Source organism: Kockiozyma suomiensis (genome assembly GCF_038497685.1).
Source record: "Kockiozyma suomiensis strain NRRL Y-17356 unplaced genomic scaffold V2V93scaffold_3, whole genome shotgun sequence".
NCBI classification, from domain to species: Eukaryota; Fungi; Ascomycota; class Lipomycetes; order Lipomycetales; family Lipomycetaceae; genus Kockiozyma; species Kockiozyma suomiensis.
In genome coordinates this window covers 1-18,501 of record NW_027117666.1, presented here as the reverse complement: position 1 = coordinate 18,501, position 18,501 = coordinate 1, and the positions used below count along the sequence as shown (strand labels likewise).

The 18,501-nt window shown below is 43.2% G+C and overlaps 8 protein-coding genes across 8 annotated transcripts; 6 read left to right on the top strand and 2 right to left on the bottom strand.

Moving 5' to 3' along the window:
* Window positions 1-141: 141 nt before the first annotated feature.
* Window positions 142-1,959, top strand: V2V93DRAFT_146688 (glycoside hydrolase). Its single transcript, XM_066906861.1, has 2 exons — window positions 142-483; window positions 561-1,959. The coding sequence occupies exons 1-2, from the start codon at window positions 346-348 to the stop codon at window positions 1,767-1,769; spliced, it is 1,347 nt and encodes a 448-aa protein (XP_066767227.1). The 5' UTR covers window positions 142-345; the 3' UTR covers window positions 1,770-1,959.
* Window positions 1,960-1,970: 11 nt separating this feature from the next.
* V2V93DRAFT_365005 (uncharacterized protein) lies at window positions 1,971-2,402 on the top strand. Its single transcript, XM_066908971.1, has one exon. The coding sequence runs from the start codon at window positions 2,150-2,152 to the stop codon at window positions 2,378-2,380; it is 231 nt and encodes a 76-aa protein (XP_066767226.1). The 5' UTR covers window positions 1,971-2,149; the 3' UTR covers window positions 2,381-2,402.
* Window positions 2,403-2,695: 293 nt separating this feature from the next.
* Window positions 2,696-4,736, top strand: V2V93DRAFT_365001 (major facilitator superfamily-domain-containing protein). The gene is made up of 2 exons (XM_066908970.1): window positions 2,696-3,202; window positions 3,252-4,736. Exons 1-2 carry the CDS (start codon window positions 2,843-2,845, stop codon window positions 4,557-4,559), a joined length of 1,668 nt encoding a protein of 555 aa, XP_066767225.1. The 5' UTR covers window positions 2,696-2,842; the 3' UTR covers window positions 4,560-4,736.
* A 609-nt stretch (window positions 4,737-5,345) lies between these two features.
* On the top strand, window positions 5,346-7,011 carry V2V93DRAFT_364998 (uncharacterized protein). The gene has a single exon (XM_066908969.1). It carries the CDS (start codon window positions 5,629-5,631, stop codon window positions 6,964-6,966), a length of 1,338 nt encoding a protein of 445 aa, XP_066767224.1. The 5' UTR covers window positions 5,346-5,628; the 3' UTR covers window positions 6,967-7,011.
* On the bottom strand, window positions 6,892-8,314 carry V2V93DRAFT_364995 (uncharacterized protein). The gene is made up of 2 exons (XM_066908968.1): window positions 7,695-8,314; window positions 6,892-7,640 (listed from the first exon to the last, which is right to left on the bottom strand). The coding sequence occupies exons 1-2, from the start codon at window positions 7,833-7,835 to the stop codon at window positions 7,002-7,004; spliced, it is 780 nt and encodes a 259-aa protein (XP_066767223.1). The 5' UTR covers window positions 7,836-8,314; the 3' UTR covers window positions 6,892-7,001.
* A 333-nt stretch (window positions 8,315-8,647) lies between these two features.
* Window positions 8,648-10,639, bottom strand: V2V93DRAFT_390110 (citrate synthase-like protein; the record flags this gene model as incomplete). The annotated part of the gene is made up of 2 exons (XM_066912388.1): window positions 8,648-10,207; window positions 10,262-10,639. 2 exons carry the CDS (start codon window positions 10,637-10,639, stop codon window positions 8,648-8,650), a joined length of 1,938 nt encoding a protein of 645 aa, XP_066767222.1.
* A 336-nt stretch (window positions 10,640-10,975) lies between these two features.
* V2V93DRAFT_321257 (uncharacterized protein) lies at window positions 10,976-12,454 on the top strand (the record flags this gene model as incomplete). The annotated part of the gene is made up of 1 exon (XM_066907354.1): window positions 10,976-12,454. One exon carries the CDS (start codon window positions 10,976-10,978, stop codon window positions 12,452-12,454), a length of 1,479 nt encoding a protein of 492 aa, XP_066767221.1.
* A 4,151-nt stretch (window positions 12,455-16,605) lies between these two features.
* V2V93DRAFT_321729 (major facilitator superfamily domain-containing protein) lies at window positions 16,606-18,335 on the top strand (the record flags this gene model as incomplete). The annotated part of the gene is made up of 2 exons (XM_066907372.1): window positions 16,606-16,832; window positions 16,886-18,335. 2 exons carry the CDS (start codon window positions 16,606-16,608, stop codon window positions 18,333-18,335), a joined length of 1,677 nt encoding a protein of 558 aa, XP_066767220.1.
* Window positions 18,336-18,501: the final 166 nt, after the last annotated feature.

Below are 18,501 nucleotides of genomic sequence, written 5' to 3'. Positions count from 1 at the left end.
AAAGGCAGAAGTGGCTGAGCCGCTCAGAACCAGGGCGGAGACTAAAAGTGTCGCACAGTAATAAACAAACATCGACTAAGCCTCGGATTTCTCTTCACTTCCTCTCAACCTTCCATACTCTCTCATTAATCAGTTCTTTCTTCGCCAGTTTCCCTTTTGATATTATTCTTTCCGGCATTTGCACAAATATGCGTCTTTCTGTGGCACCTAGGCTGCTGCCGCTGCCGCTGCTGCTCGCGTGTGGCCTCACTGGTCTTGCCCACGCGGCCATCACTCTCGATACCTCTAGTGAATGTGAGTTCCTAATATCTATCGTTGTCTATAGCTGATTTGTCTAATTATATTATGCTAGCATCTATTAAATCAGCCTGCAGCACGATAGCCTCGGGTCTCATGAACTATTACCATGGTGACGAAGCTGGATATGTGCCTGGCATCTTCTCTGGCCCTTACTACTGGTGGGAGAGTGGTGCTGCCTGGGGTGTACGTTGTATCCTTCCACAGAATTTTGATTTTTGTTGCTTTCAATATCTTTTGATGCTGACAACTGTACCCAACAGAGCATGATCGACTACTGGTTTTTTACGGGTGATGACCAATACAACGATGTTATTGAAGCGGGAATGATCTTTCAAGTAGGCACTAACTGGGATTACGAGCCTTCAAATCAAACTCTTTCGCTCGGAAATGACGATCAAGGTTTCTGGGGTCTTGCTGCTATGCAGGCCGCAGAGCGCAACTTTACAAATCCCGCTAGCGACAAACCGCAATGGCTAGCTCTTGCTCAGGCCGTCTTCAACTCGATCGCTCTCGTTTGGGACACTCAGTACTGTGATGGTGGTGTCCGGTGGCAGAAATTTGTATTAAATAATGGATACGACTACAAAAATTCGGTTTCGAACGGTATTCTTCTCCAGCTTGGCGGTAGACTCGCCCGATACACTAAAAACGACACTTATGCCGATTGGGCCGAAAAAGTCTGGCAATGGGAAGTTGACGTCGGGCTAATCACTTCGGACTATTTCATTTACGACGGAGTTAACACTGACAATAATTGTGCGGACATAGATAAGATCCAGTGGACTTACAACATGGCTATCTTTTTAGCTGGATCTGCCTATATGTATAACTACACTTCTGAAAATGGAAACTCAACTGCTGCCGACACTTGGAAAACTAGATTGGATGGTTTAGTGGCTTCTGTGTCCATGTTCACTTCAGGCGACACTAACATTATCTATGAACCTGCCTGTGAGAGCTCAGGAAATTGTAATGTCGATGAGCAGTCCTTTAAAGCTTATGTTGCCCGATTTGTGGGTCTCACAATGCAAGTAGCTCCATATACGAAAGATACGCTTTTACCAACTATTGAGGCCTCTGCTGCTGCCGCTGTAACTACGTGCAGTGGAGGCACTGATGGTAATACATGCGGGTATACTTGGCTAACGGGCGCATATGACGGAATGTATGGCCTTGGAGAACAGATGGCCGCTTTAGAGATGACACAGCAGTTGATGATCTCGTTTGGTGCAGCAGCCCCATACGCAAATGACACGGGTGGCTCTTCCTCTGGCGATGCCTCGGGTGGAACGAAGGGCATAACTGCAGAATACAGCGGAGAGGTGACCTCGAAGGACAAAGCAGGCGCCTGGGTTATCACTATTGTTATTTGTGTTTGCGCAGCCTTAGCATCAATTTGGTGCGGCACGGAAGGCAGGATGGAAGGCACAAAAAATCTTAAAGAGTGGATTCGGCTTGATGATCTCTAATTGCTTTTAATTATTTTTTGGTTCACTTTTGTACCTATACTTTGGATCGTCTTTTTTCATTTATCAATCTTGAGCTTTGCAAGTGAACGGTTTTATTTATAGGGTGCTGGAAATTTTGGATTTGCGATTTATGGTTCCGGTTATTGTTTATCAAACGAAATTGCTATATTGTGTTATGCAGCGTCAATGTATATATTTTTGGGTTTATCACGTTCATGTATTTGATCCGCTATGTTCGATTTTGGACAGTTGCGTGTAGTTTGTTTGCGGTCTGCAGGTACTTTGTAGATTAGACATGATTGAATAGCTAGCCTGCCGTCTAGATTTTCATGATATAACATTTATTTTTTTCTTGCTCCGCAGCCCTATAATTCTGTAACATGAGAGCAGTCTGCTGGTTTGTTATGCATAGCCCTTCATTTGCTCAGATAATGAGTTACTGTGTACAAAACGAGATGAAAAGTGTACCCAAATTATTCTGTAGCAGATCAATATTTTTGCTAGGAGTTAATTCTCTGGAAATGAAAATTTCACTGCATTTGAAAATCGAATTTCCAGATTTTGTCCTCTGCGAATACCCGTTTCTTATTTCAGCGATTCTGAAAACTTAATTTGGTAGGATTTACTTCTCGACCTTACGCAATCATAGCTAACGAGATTAGATAAGGCAAAAAAAATATCGGCTGGGAGCGATTATACGCGCAGATAAGAACTTGGGCACAGGACGCAAACTCCGTGCGCACTCGAATTCTCGCGCGAGCCATCTGCGGTATGGTTTGGAAGAACATATTTAGAGATTTAGATACAATTGAAATAAAGTAAACTTCTATTATGTAGATGTGGGATAAAGTAGGCGACCTTAACTCTGTAACTCATCTGAGTCATGAGTCAGATGCCTGAGGACGATGTATTCCTTTATCGGTCCCGCATCGCCCTTCAATTGTAAACTATATACGGAGCCCTTCAGAGGCCAAACTTTTTAAAAACCTGTGCAGGTCCGCGTTTTGTCTTTATCAACCGCGACTACTCTTCTCTCTCTTTTCTTTGTATTTTTCGATCTTGAGGCTACGAGAATGGCTGTGGATGACCCTTTGAATGCTACTGCCGGCCCACTTGTTGTCTCCGACACCATCGAGGAAGCAGCTCCACTCCTGGATGCTGTGCAAGCGGACATTGAGGCACATATTCTAGAAGAGCAGGCGGAGTTTGAAGCTGACGAAGCAGAGGAGGAGGAATTGTCATCGCGTGCGCTGGTGACCGTTTTCGTATCATTGTACGTGGGAATCTTCTTGGCTGCGCTGGATGGAACAATCGTTGCTACACTGCTGGCGCACATTGCATCTGAATTTAACGAACTAAGATCTGTGTCTTGGATAGCAACTGGCTATATGATTAGTGTTGCGGCAGTACAGCCGATTTACGGAAAGATTTCGGTATGTGGGCACGGCTTCACTTGTTTCTATATTTTGCTGACTTTTGTAGGATATCTACGGCCGCAAAATTGTCCTTATAGGATGCAATATTACTTTTGGTGTAGGGTCGGTACTTTGCGGCCTTGCACCAAGCTTTTGGTTTTTGGTTGGTGCTCGCATTCTTACTGGTATCGGAGGCGGCGGCCTTACATCACTCACGGCGATTACTCTTTCAGATATCGTCCCGCTCCGTCAGCGTGGTGTCTTGCAGGGTATAGGAAACATCCTCTGGGGATGCGGTGCAGCATTTGGTGGTGTTGTTGGTGGTATAATTACCGAAGCATTTGGATGGCGTTGGGCTTTTCTGTCTCAAGGGCCTATTATTGCTCTTTCCATTCTCTCCCTCAGTCTTAACTTGCATCTTCCGGTTAAGGAAGTTGATGAATCCCGGCTAAAACGAATTGATTTCATGGGCTCTTTCACTCTTGTCTCGACCTTAGTCCTGTTTCTGTTTGCTCTTAGTATTGGTGGCGTTTATGTGCCGTGGTTTAGTGTCCAGGTCATTTCCGCTCTCTTGCTTTCAGCATTGTTTTTCGCAGCATTCATGTACGTCGAATTAAAGGTTGCCAAAGAGCCTATAATTCCTCTGCATTTATTAAAAGATCGAACCGTTTTTGGATCATCATTTACATCTTGGTTTATGAACATGACTTACTATGCTCAACTCTATTACATTGCCATATATTTTACGTCAGTTCGCGGGGTTTCACCTACTAAGTCTGGCTCTAGTTTGATTCCTCATTTCATTGGTGACTCCATCGGTGCTCTGTTAGTTGGCTATTATATGCGCGCTACCGGACGCTATTTCCCTATGATTGTTTTTGCCGCTTTTTCGATGGTCTTTGGCTCTCTAATTTTATGCTTTGTGGGGACGGAAACTCCCAGATGGCTGATTATGACTATAATCTTTGTTCCAGGATTTGGATTTGGATTATATCTAACGATTACACTTATTGCTCTCGTTGCCGCTGTTCCGAGAGAGTATCAGGCTATATCGACCTCTATCCAGTATGGGTTCAAAGGAACTGGATCTACTCTTGGTGTTTCATTGTCGACTGCGGTGTTCCAAAATGTTCTTGCTTCAAAATTATATTCTCGCATTACTGGTCCCGGTTCAGAGGAGATTATTAACAAAGTTAAGGACTCAATTGACGAGGTTGCAAATCTGTCGCCGGAGTTGAAAGAAATAATCATGAAATCTTATCTTGATTCAGTGCGAGCGGTATTCATTTTCGCCACTGTTCTCAGTATATTGTGCGCAGCTTCAAGCTTTTTGATGAAAGAGCATAAACTCCACAATACTGTGGGACGCCAGTAATGCGGAAAGAAAAATTGTCAAGCGGGTTTGATTCAGATTAGGTAATTAAAACTCGTTAATCAACCCAATTTACTGGACTGCTTAACGGATAGAAAAATAGACTAGATTCCTAAATTAAATACATAAAAGAGTAACGTCAGACTTGTATTGTAGAGATCTGGCTTGATTAGAATTAGAATTACAGTCAATTTTGATGTTTTCAATAGATTGATGTATTACTCTGACGATTGATCAAACCCCTGATGAGCTATAACTCTATATCTAACTGCCGAACGAAAATTATTCGAGACCACCAGGCAGGGACAATCATACGGCCACTTCGCTCTTGTAAGAAGAATAATAGTAGTTAGCAAGTCTGATTTGCGTAATTGCCGAAAGCAATTAAACTACTTTACTGTCTTTGAGGAATATGGGCGTGCTAATTTTTGATAAAAAACCAAAAACCTGGACCACGAAACAGTACGCACGTGCCTGCCATGAAAACTAACGGTCGCATTCTTACTAACATATATATAGTAGTTATCATAGTTAAAATTCACCTCAAATTTACAGGCTGACTGTTTCTAAAGAAAGGGCTGTAGCAAGGATTAACTTCAGCAAGACCTTATTAGATACGTGCGACCTAGGCCGTTAGAAAATACGTAGATACCTCAAAAATCCAGGATTGAAGATACTGTAAAGGGCTAGGGCAGTAGAATAAGACTCTGTTAGCGAAATTCAAAATATGTTTTTGGTATAATGAAGCGGTGGCTCAATGGTAGAGCTTTCGACTCCAGCTAAGTAGGTGGTTAATCGAAGGGTTGCAGGTTCAATTCCTGTCCGTTTCATTTTTTTTTTTTGTTTACCAGCATGAAGAATTCTTTTATTTTCCAGTCCGGACGGACATTTATTAAAGGCATTAGAGATTTGAAGCGGCGGAGACTACCAATTGTAGAGTGCTGACAATATTTCTTATACGACAGCAATGCCTACGCAGGCAGGGGCGCGGGCAGGAATTTGAGTTTCTCAGATTTCAAGATAACTAAACAATCGTTGATGATCTTGCAAGTCTACAAGTACTTAGAGCGCCATGCTGATCTCAAGTGCTCGCTCTACGGATATAACTTTTCTAACGTCCGTTTTTATTTTTGTGAAATCCGTGCTCTTTGTGATTCCTCAGCTTGTGACTCAGCAGTACGATACTTCTTCTCAAATTATCTTTACCTCCACGAAGGTGCCATGGATTGCAAATTATGTTCTTCCGCGGTTCCTAGTTTGGGATCCAGTATTTTTTATCAGAATTGCTCAAAGAGGCTACATTTATGAGCAAGAATGGGCTTGGGGGTGGTTGTGGATGTGGACGATTCGAAATGTCGGCGAATACCTCGTATCGCCTATTCTTGCTATTGCGTGGCCAGAACTTGAGAAAGAGGTTGATGATATTGGTAACCAGGTCGAAAGCATTTATATTTATGCAATTGCAGCGATTATAATAGCGCATATAGGTCATTACCTTGCAGTTATAATGATATATATTGCTTCATCACAGGTGGAGAAATATATTCGTCCGCTATCAGCGGTCTCTCTAAAGCAGGAAAGCAGCAATTCGCGATCAGTGTTCCCGCTGCTTTCCGCACTTCTTTATATAATCTCTCCCGGTGGGATTTTTATGTCTGCAGGATATTCTGAGACCCTATTTGCTTTTTTCTCATTTTTAGGTATAGCATTTCGGGAGGCTGATGCGCACGTTTTGTCCGGAGTTGCGTTTTGTATAACATGCTGTCTCCGAGGAAATGGACTGTTATGGGGAATTTTATTTCTTAACGATCTTTTTGAGGCCGCGCGGCAAAAGAAAGTATACAAGTCGTTAGCGATCATTTTGGGTGGCACCTTGGTTGGAGGAGGATTTCTTGCCGGCCAGATTTATGCATATTTTAGGTATTGCCCAGGGCGTGAATGGTGCAACCAAATACCTCCACTCATTTATGGATATGTTCAAAGTCATTACTGGGGTGTAGGCCTCTTCAAATATTGGCGCACATGGCAGATTCCAAATTTCTTCTTTGCATTTCCTACATGGTTTCTGTTTTATAGGTCATATGAAAGATACAAAGACGTGCCGCATTTGCGTCCTTACGTGATTATACAATCGGTTATGGGCATAATGAGTCTTTTCATTTGGCATGTTCAAATAATTACCAGACTAGGCACTTGTATGCCACTTGTCTACTGGTATGTCGCAGAACGATTGTTTATGGACGAGCCGGAAGATGCTGGAGAAGTCATAAAAGGCTGGGGATTTAAAAAAATATTGAAGAGAGCAAAGGCAGATTTTGAAAGACATGAAGGATTGTGGGAAGTTAGATATATGATTACTTGGATAGGGGTTCAGGCGGTTTTGTTTGCATCATTCATTCCGCCAGCGTGAAGACGTGCAAAATACATAATAAGTGTAAATTATATCTAGCGACCCATCCATCCACCATCCACTACTAAAAGCTCTCCTGACACGTACTTGCAGGCTCTGCTAGCCAAAAACAAAGCTGCGCCTTCAAAGTCCTCCGGCGCACCCCATCGCTGTGCAGGTATGCGCTCCATGATCTGACGCGATCGCGTAGGGTTTGCTATGAGAGCCTCGTTCATGTCAGTTGCAACATAACCAGGAGCAATTGCATTGACATTGATGCCCTGAGAAGCCCACTCGTTTGACAGTGCCTTAGTCAGCTGACCTACTCCACCCTTGGCAGATGCATAGGCTGGAATAGTAAGACCTCCTTGAAATGTATTTAAAGAAGCAACGTTAATAATGTTTCCAGTTCCCTTTCTATCAAGAATATGCTTGCCAACGGCTCTACAAAGTAGGAATACCGTCGTCAAGTTAACCTGGAGAACTTCGTCCCAGTCTTCGTCCGGGAATTCAGCGCACGGGTGACGACGCTGAATGCCGGCACAGTTGAGAAGAATGTCAATTTGAAAGCCAAGATCCACTGCCTTCGGCACAATTGCCTTTACTTCCTCGCGGCTTGAGAGGTCAGCGACAATGATAATGGCCCTTCCGCCGACTGCTTCAATCTCCGATTTAGTTTTCTCGTCGGCGTTGCGCTGAATTTAAAGTCAGAAATATTGTCTAGCCAACTTTATAAAAAGAGTTCTTACCTGAACAAGAATAATTTGAGCACCAGCTTTTGCAAATGCAAGGGCGATACCGTGACCAATTCCACGAGTTGCGCCGGTAACGAGTGCAGTACGCCCTTCAAGAGAGAAGAGGCTCTTCAAGTAGCCACCTACGTCACTCATATTCAATTAATAAAACAACTGGTTAAAATGCAGAGCCAATGATGTATATCTTCACTTTTGTTTGAGAAGGAGTAAACCAGTGACAAAGAAGATGGAGGAATGACTGGCAAATCCTGTTTGATTTAAGTTACTGAAGATTTCGTCCTAGGAAACGTGGGGGGCCTTTTGAATCCCACGCGTCGCAGCATGCGAGCTTAGTCAGTGTAACTGCTAAAGTGCGGTCATTCTGTTTCCGCGTTCATTTGCTAAATGTAAATTGAACTAGCCTTCAAAAAACTGTTATTGCTCATTTGTAGGCCTTGACAGCAAATTTTACTAACATTGCTGTAGTGTCTCGCCTTAACAACTATCATTGGTTTAGGGTAATAAGAATCAAATGTACCTTTTTTTTTAGATGACAGCAAATGACCGACAATTTGCATATATATATATATATATATATGTACGTATGCACGGCTGAAAAATTGCATTAAAACTCGTGATATACGTGGCACAAATTTAGGCAGGGAGTACTAATCATAATAAAGTCTCGGAGTGTGTAGCTACCCCGCGGGAGAGACTCTGCAAGCCGTACAAAGCAACCCTTCTGTCTTACACGAATAGTGACATACAGGCCTTCAAAACATTTTTTGTAGCTTGTAATAGATTTACCATATATAACAATATATTACGCTAACTTCACGATATAAATTTATGTTTTGTTTCTACTACAGTTTATATTCGTCCCGCGAAATACTTCCCACGTCCAGCGTGTAAAATGCCCTCAAAGCACTTCCATCTCACGCGCAGCGTGATCCCATAATAGCCAACGTCTAGACGTTGACTTCAACACGACCCTTGCCACCCAGCGAGTCAACCGTCGGGAGCAAGTACGTAATATCATCCCAGGGATGCCGATACAATCCCGTACGCAGACGCTTCTGGTCAAGATAGTGTGCAATCAGACCAATGGACCGACCTAAAACAAACAAGCCATTAAGAACACCCATGTTCAGGTAATCTTCTGCCTCTTCAGCGGTGAATGCACCGCAGTGACGGACGAGATCGACAAAGCAAACTGCAACACAGCCATCAACATTAAGAATCAGATTATCTTTCTTGGATGTAGTCACCGACTCAACAGCAAGAGCATAATCCAACAGCTTTGTAGTAGGAAAATGCTTGCGCGCAAACTCTTTCACAAGTTCAACACGCATATCCGGATTATTTCGAGATTTGACTTTATGGCCGATACCCGGAATCAGCTTGTTCTGCTTACGCATCGTGTCGACAAACTGGCGAGGAGATAAGCCCTTATCAAAAGCGGTCGTAAACTCCTGGGCAGCACCATCCAGGGCGCCACCAAAGCGAGAACCAATAGTTAAGAGACCAGAAACAAGAGCCGAGATAAGATCCTTACCGGCACGAGTGGTAATAATGGTATTCATAGCTCCTGAAACAGCAGGACCGTGATCGGCAGTCAACATCAACACCATCTCGAGAAATTTTGAGGCGTATTCAGGCAAACGACGGCGGAACCATAGCAGAGACATCACACCACCAATGCCAATGTTCTCTTTGAAAACATCAGTAATTGGCATTCCAGCGTACAGCAGCTCTTGTCCACGATCATCAGAAATAGTCGAGATAAATGCAGCAGGCTTACGGATAAGGCCAAGCTCTTGGGCCCAAGCATAATCAATTGGAATCTTTGGCGCCTCTGGTTCTGGCTTAGGTACAATAGTTCCAGCCTTCACTAGAGATTGGTAGAGGTCCGACAAAACAGTAGGCATATCTTCAAACGTTTCCGGAACATGGAATCCGGCAGCCTTCATAGCAGCATTCTTGGCCAACGCTGTTTCGAGCTGAGAGTTGGCGAATGATCCAGCATGGCCAAACTGAACTTCAGTGGTAAACATGGATGCACACGTTCCAATAGCCCAAGCCACAATAGGCTTGGTGATCTTCCCAGTCTTGACAGCCTCAATCACGCGATATTCCTCAACTCCACCGACTTCTCCGAGAAGAAGGAGAATCTTGCAATTGGGATCAGCCTCATAGCGCAACAAGTGGTCAATAAAAGTGGTTCCTGGATAGCGATCACCGCCAATTGCAATTCCCTCATAGACACCGTCAGTTGTCTGCGAAATAATGTTGTTTAGTTCGTTCGACATTCCACCAGACTTGGAAACATAGCCAACCGATCCAGGGCGGTAGAGCTTAGAAGCGACAATATTATCCATCATTCCGCCGGTGTTACCAATCTTAAAACAGCCTGGTTTAATACCGCCGACAGTGGCAGGACCAATGATCGTGACACCTTTCTCCTTCGCTTTAAAGAGAATTTCACGAGCGCGTCGCTCAGGCACACCTTCTGCAATGATCGCAATAGTCTATATAACGTCAATACAGAAATATCACCCGTAATGGCATAGGAAACTACTCACCCTAATTTGAGGGATCTCCAGGATCTCCATAGTTGAGGAGTACACAGATCGAGAAGAGGCAAAGTTAACAACGACGTCGACCTCAGGATGTTTCTCAGCTGCAGTCTTGACCGCTTGGTAGACAGGTAAGAGGGTCTCTTTAGTTCCCCAATACATCTTCGAAACAAATTGACCACCGAAAGGATAAATGATGGCCGCGACAGAAGGGACGCTACGCTTGCAGATAAAATCAAAATCAAGCATGCCCTGGCATGCACGCGGCTGCATCCCATAGACGAACGCGCGTGTTTTGTTGTGAAATAGTTGGTAAGCAGGCAAGGGCGAAGCCGGTGCCGTAGGAGGCTCAAATCGAGAAATATTTGCGTTTGCAGAAGCCATTGATGAATTCAGCGTAGAAAAAGCGGTGGTCAGTAAGGAGAAAAAGCAGGACAGCATGCGTGGGGAAGCAGCAAATATAGGCTGCACGCGACGGTATCGCGCTAGTCCGAGTTCAGCGGGAGCTGGGGGACTATGCCAATAAATACGCTGAGGCAGTTCTGAGCACAGCATGCCTTGCCAGGGTAGCGGCAGTTCTGAGCATGATGCGGGGTAATAATGAGCACGCACGCACGACTCGAGGCAGCACGCGTGCGTATATTTAGTGTACTAGTCCCAACTGTCGTCTTTCGCCCACCCTCGTCTTTCCGTACTTTCTCTACTTGATTCATATTCTCAATGTCTGCCAAATCCATCCACGAAGCCGATGGCAAGGCATTACTCGCTTACTTTTTGCCGCGCTCGCCTGCGTTGACGAAGGAAAGCTCGGCTACCTCGTTCGTGCCTGCGCCGCCACGTCTGGCCTCTCTTACATTCCCTGATGATTCCACTGCCACCGTTACTGCCGTGTTAGACGCGGCAGAGGCTACTTACCCTTGGTTGCTTGTTGATGGAGCGCGGTTTGTCGCCAAGCCTGATCAATTGATCAAGCGCCGTGGCAAGTCTGGCTTGCTCTCTCTTAACGTGACGTGGAGTGAAGCGCGTGCCTGGGTCGCCGCCCGTGCAGGCAAGCAAATCGCCGTTGAAGGTATCAACGGCTACCTTCGCACTTTTCTTGTCGAGCCCTTTGTGGCGCATGCCCAAGAGAACGAGTATTATATCAACATTAACTCGGTGCGCGAAGGTGACTGGATTCTCTTCTACCACGAGGGCGGTGTGGACGTTGGAGATGTTGACGCGAAAGCTTCAAAAATTTTGATTCCGGTTGATCTTGAATCTGAGTATCCTTCCAATGCTACTATTATCTCTACCTTGCTGTCAAAGGTGCCCGAGTCGCAGCATGCCACCCTTGTAGATTTCATCAATCGTCTTTATGCAGCCTACGTCGACTTGCAGTTTACCTATCTAGAGATCAATCCTCTGGTGGTTATTCCCACTGCGTCTGGAGTAGAAGTTCATTATCTTGACTTGGCCGCAAAGCTCGATCAAACTGCTGAATTCGAATGCGGTGCTAAGTGGGCCATTGCTCGTTCACCAACTGCTCTTGGTATTACTGCGCCCACGACGGGGTCAGTCATAAACATCGACGCTGGTCCGCCGATGGTGTTTCCAGCCCCTTTTGGTCGTGAGTTAACGACAGAGGAGGCATATATCGCAGAGCTGGACTCTAAAACTGGCGCCTCTTTGAAGCTCACCGTCCTCAACCCGGCTGGCCGCGTATGGACTCTCGTCGCTGGAGGAGGTGCCTCCGTTGTTTACGCAGATGCAATTGCATCTGCTGGATATGCGAATGACATTGCGAATTATGGAGAGTATTCTGGTGCTCCGTCCGAGACTCAAACCTATGAGTACGCAAAAACTGTTCTTGATCTGATGACTCGTGGATCACCCGTCGAAGGAGGAAAAGTCCTTTTCATCGGTGGAGGTATTGCCAACTTTACGCAGGTTGGTTCGACTTTTAAGGGTATAATTCGCGCATTCAAAGATTACCAAGCTCTTCTTCATACCCATGGCGTTAGAATGTACGTTCGCAGAGGAGGACCAAATTGGCAAGAAGGTTTGAGATTAATCAAGAACTGCAGCGAAGAACTTGCCATACCGATGGAGGTGTACGGTCCAGACATGCATGTTTCTGGTATTGTTCCTCTGGCGCTGCTGGATAAGCGGCCAGTAGGAATCTCAGCATTTGGAACAAGTGGTACAATTTCGGTTATGTGATCAGTGTACTGGTCGCGCTCATTGTTTCTATTGAGCAGTTTATTTTTAAATTATTTGCAATTTGATATTAAATTTCGAAAGTAAATCCATTCAAATATTGCGGAGTATCTTTACCTCTTAATCTGATATTTCAGAAGATATTTTTTTCGCTCCTGCTGAACTATTCTGCGTCAATAGAAATTTTTGCGGCGCTTAAGCTTTGAATAAGAAAGCAGCCAATCGCAACCATATTGAAATAGATAGCCTATAAAGTGCAATATGCTAAGCTTAGTGGTTTGCAATAAATCTATAAATAAAGGTAGTGTGTTATATTCCTTATTAAATATCATTCATTTTCCAGATTATACAAATATCAATAGTTGAACAGAGGATATTATAAGCAGAAATATATCAAAATATATTTTTAATAATTAATGCTATTTTAGTAAGTATCTCTGACACCATACGCACACAGAAAGATTTGCAACGACTAGCATAATAGAAGATTACAAGCAAGAAGTTCTTTAACTTGAAGAAATCTTCTGAACGGCTAACAAGTTTGATAGATTACAAAGGAGAAATATGGTCATTATAACAGTACAGCATCTCTTGAGGATGAAACTTATTACCATAAACTCAAAATAATTATAAAATAAGAAAAAATTGTATCTCCATTCCTTAGATATAGATTATCTAAAAAAGAAGATTGAATAACTTCTTAGAGGTGTAAATGATGCTGTTAAAAATCCTAAAGGTAGAACATTTAAAAAATTGTGCTATATATTTTCTATAAATTATTTTGTAGCTCTCCTCATTTTTTGATGCAGACGGTACAGTAGGTTATTGTATATCTAAAAATCATTGACAAATACATCTCAATTAGTTATTAGGGATAGAAATAAACATTTTAAACAATATTCTACCTTCTAAAGTATTTATTAATAGAGTTCATTCTGATAAAAGTCAAGGTTATAAAGGGATTGTGATATACTTATATTGACTAAACCTATCACGATCATGTATAAATAATAAATTATGGCTAATTAATACAATTATGAATTTAATAATAAACGAGCTAGTTATTCTAATAATCTAAACTTAATAGAAAAATGAAAGCGCATTACTACCAGTATAGCAAATTCTTATTTTCGAAGAAATAATGCGAATACAATAGAAATTGCAAAGCATACAGAAAATCATATAATGACCAATCCTATATCGATACTATCAATTACAGTCCTTGAATAGTATCTACTATCATTTCAAGCTTTATTGGATCTATACCACATAATTTAGGAGGAGTTGTAGCTGTGGTAGCCGGTATATTAATCTTGCTAGATATGCCAGTTGTAGATAATAAAATCTTTAGTAATGGATTTAGAGCATCCAGTAAAGCATTAATAGCTTCACTCTTCAATAGCCTTTGTATTATTTTTGTAACAAATACTTCCTCAAATCAGGAACTCGGCTAGCAAAGTTCTAGTCTGACAGATTCAGTAAGTAAACAAATCCAGCTGTTTCGACATGTGTTAGACCCTACTGGACCCGTCTGGTTGCAATTAGACTGAGAGCATTTGTGATTCGGTTTACAGTAGGTACGACAATTTGACAGAAAAGGTACGGAGTGATAGCGCTCATGAAAGAAGTTTAAGCTCTGTCGGACCAGTAGAGATGACCCACAAGCGTAAAGCACAGGCCATGTTGGGTCGCGCGCAACCACTGCATACTGCTCGCACGAGACAATGATAGTGAATTTAAATTATATTCATGATAAGTCACAGTAATAGATAGAGAATTATTTCTAACACTAAGCTATTGCTCTTTATCTGCCGATGAGGCTGCGTTTCTAAGCAAACTAAGTTTTCCCTTGCAGCTGCCACCAAAGTGAGTCAGCAATTGCATCGCGACGCCTCCATTGAGGTTTACCCGACGCCTCTTTGAGATATCGAAACATTTTTATAGTAGAAACACGCCAAATCTGGACGGATAAGGAGGTCAAGCCCGAAAAGGGACACTCATCTGATGACTCACGCTGCCCAAACAAGGCAGGAAGTGCATAGTGCATAACGCTTAGCACAATAGCGTGGCAAGCTTCGAAGTGAGGGACCTCAAATTGTATTTAATATCCCATGCCACTTGCAAGTATTCAAGCCCTTGCCATTCTCATCTGGTGATACGAAACTTGGATAACAGAACGCTTTACATAGCATATCAAAACTTATCTATACCGCGGCTAACGCGTGTACATGCTGATAGCCGTTACAGCAATAGTCCCTAACAACCGCTGAGATAGAAGAGATTCCATCAACGTTAGAGATTCTAGCAATGTTAATCAGTTATACACTTTGCTACAGTAGTGACAGGTGACCTGCAACCTTTCAGCCAGCTCATTGTAGGATTAGTAGAGTAAACCGCGGAAAGACTATATCTTAGACTTTGCAGCTGATTATACAGGAAAATGTCACAAGTGCGATGAGGAAGGTCAGTCTCACGTATAGTTACTTTCTGATAGGGCTGATAACAGAATCTGGATCACTGTCCTGATCCGTTATCATGCGTGCAGATATAAACTTTATCAAGTAAGAAACCAGGGGCTAATTGTACATACGTTGCACCTTCGCTGCCGAAACCTTGTGCCCTCACAAGCAGCGTGATGACTTATACAGAGAAAGCAAGAGTAAAGCATTTGAGTATACATGTCAACGTTTCTCGAAATTAGACGTTGCTGGACATATCTTCGGATGGGACAAACCCGAAAACCACAGCCCTCTCATCGTCTGAATTTCGAAAATGACCTGATGAACCAGGTTATCAACTGCCTATTTCAAAAAACAAAGAGCTGTCTGAGATTGACGAAGCGCGGCAGGCATCGGTTATGTGAGCGCGGCAGGTTCCGATTACAAGGCAACGACTTGCCAATAATGAGCGCGGCTTAATCCGTTTCATGTGACTCGTCGTATCTTTTGTCCAGCCGGATATAGAAGCCACTACCCTCATATGTCAGACGGTCACCTAATTTTACTATGCGCAGATTATAACAATAAGATCGTTCTGCAAAGCCTTATTGCTAATGAGACTCTATATGGGGTTGACTCAATGGAAGACCTGATATCTAGCTATTATCAAAGTGTCGGAGACTGTAGAGCTCGAGTCTTCGCGATAGTACAAAGCACTGACCATTCGTACGACGCAGCGTCCTTTTCAAGCCTTGGGCCTATGTACACAGTCCCCGCTCTTATCTTCTATTCTTTTGTCCCTAAAAGATAATAATGCGGGAAGATCTGTGAGTCAGCAGAACTGGGTCGAGCATACCGTGCTATGGCACACCCCGACCTGGGAGTACAGTCCCCTACACCATGAGCTCACTTGCTGGGGTTTGAGCTCCGCCGCAGATTGTAACGCGAAGAAATCAGTCCATTTGTTCCAAATCTGCTTCAATTAACCGGAATTGACCGAAATACATTCCGCCTCTCATAGAAGCTATTACGTATGTTATGCGTAATATTTTATATAACGCAGGTTGTAATCACTCAAAACACTTAAAACAACACGCTATCTGTCTTAGGAGACCTAACGAATGAACCAATGTACAAGGTGATCTGATATGATATACTTAATTCTTGATGATGGTCCTAAGTGCTCAATTGAGTCTTATGTTCTTCTACCCAACAGCTCTGTGCCTTTGCTATACTATATCAAAAGTAAGTAAGAATTTTTAGCAGCACGAGTAACCTTTCACTGTACAGGACCTCTCGAGCAGCCGCGCAACTCACTTGGAGAAGCGTCTTACTATAGAAATTGAGCACATATTTACAGCCAGCGCATCTCTGAAAATTACTATGAGACTTCTGTAAGCTAGCTGCTTGAGTCAGCATGGATTCTGGCAAGCAAATAAATCTGGTTAGCTGAACCAGCCAAAGGGCGGGTTTTGCTCTTAATCAACATGAGTCACAAACTCACAGAACTGACAGCTCGAGCCAAGTACTATGGCTGTTTGCCTCAAGGTACAAGCAGTTTAACACAAGCTCTATCCGTACTGGCTAGTCCTCACTCAGTCAGGCATGACCGACCACCCACACGGCTTGCCAATGTTTTGTTATAAGATAAACCATGCCCGTGCTCCAAACATCTAGTCAGAATCTACTCCTATCTGATAGTAGTACCCTTACACTATGGATGGAATTGATCGTAAGTCAGTTGATATCGAGCTAGAGAAGCAAGTCAGCGTCTCAGCGGGCGAGGTGATCTCAACTGCAAACTCCGAAATAGTCGACTATTCGAAGAAGCCTAAAGATACCCGACCTCTTCGGAAGCGTATCGCGGGTATTTTTTGGGACAATGCTGGTTCCACAGATCCGCTTGAGCGAGCTTTCATAAATCGTCTCGATGCCGGAGTGTTGTACGTAACAATGTATTGTGTTCTCCATTGCTCTATTTCTGATTTCGGTTTAGGATTTACGTTACTTTGTCGTACTTTGTGAAATCGGTCGATCAGTCCAGTATCTACAATGCTTATGTCTCTGGAATGAAAGAGGATCTAGCATTGAATGATAACGAGTACAATCTGTTTGGTACATTTTTTAATGTTGGATCGATAGCCATGGCTATTCCGATGCAGATGATCACCTTTAAATACCGCCCTTCCGTCGTTGTTCCCACTTGCGAGCTACTATGGACGCTGTTTACATTTATGATCCCCGTCACAAACAATGTGAAAGGTATCTATGCCCTCCGATTTCTTATCGGTGCGGCACAGACTATATGCTACCCCGTTTTTGCTATGGTTATTTCATCTTGGTACAAGCCGTCTGAGATGGCAAAGCGAATGCTTATCTACGATGGTTCCTGGGCTATCGCTTCTATATGCTCCGGATATATTATGGCGGGCATCTATGCTACCATGAATGGCCTGCAGGGAGTTCCTGCTTGGAAATGGATGTTTTACATCAACGGAATTATGTCTTTTCCCGTTGCTATTTTGGGTTTCTTTTCCATTCCAGACTTTCCCAATAATACACGGGCACCTTACCTTACTCCTGAAATGAGGGCACTGGCCCTCAGACGTATGGAAGAAATCGGACGAGTAGGAAGACAGAAAATGACGCTGAGGCGTCTCCTGCACTTCCTCGCAGACTGGCGATTGTATGCTTTCTCTTTTGCCTACTCTGTGTACGTTCTTAACGGTGCTGGGTACATGAACTTGTGGTTAGTAAGCTTAGAGACGTACTCTGTCGAGATGATAAATATTCTGCCCACTATCTCCAATGTTATTGGACTTGTTATGGCATATGTGTATGGTGTGATTTCAGATCTCTATTACTGCCGCTGGCAGCTCTTCCTTGTTGCCTGCTTGTTTATTTTGACTGGAAATCTTATGCTTGCTGTCTGGGACATCAGTTTCAGCGCAAAATTTGCTGCTTATTTGATTCCCGGCTTTGGAACACCGTTCTGGGGACTGCTTATGACATGGGCTGAAGATGTTATTTACGACGATGCCGAACTTCGAGGGTTTTTCCCGGCCTTTGCTAACGCCTTCTACTATGCCATGGGTGCTTGGATTCCCAACGTTGTTTTTCCTACAGTCGATGCGCCGGCATTTAAGCCCACTCATGGTTACTGGGCAGCTGTTGGAGTCATGATTCCAATTATTATGACCATCCCATTAATCTACTATGTGCAAAAGATTCAGCTTAGGCGACGAGGTTTGAAGCTCAACTACTACAACATTCCTGTGCCTATTGAGTTTTATGGTCAGCTTCGATATTCTCTTAATCTAGATTCGGCAACTAAAGCTTTGAATAAGGAATTAAATGGTGAAAAACTTGAGGTCGAACAGGGCTTGGAGGTTATTACTAAGGTGTTCTCGGCTAAAAAAACTCCGTCAGTTAACTTTGAGTATTGATAATGTGTTTTTGAATGTTTATGAGATTTTTTTTGTTGAATCGTTTTTATGTAATAATAGAAAATATCTATTTTAGTAGGGTTTAGTAGGGTTTAGTAGGGTTTAGTAGGGTTTAGTAGGGTTTAGTAGGGTTTAGTAGGGTTTAGTAGGGTTTAGTAGGGTTTAG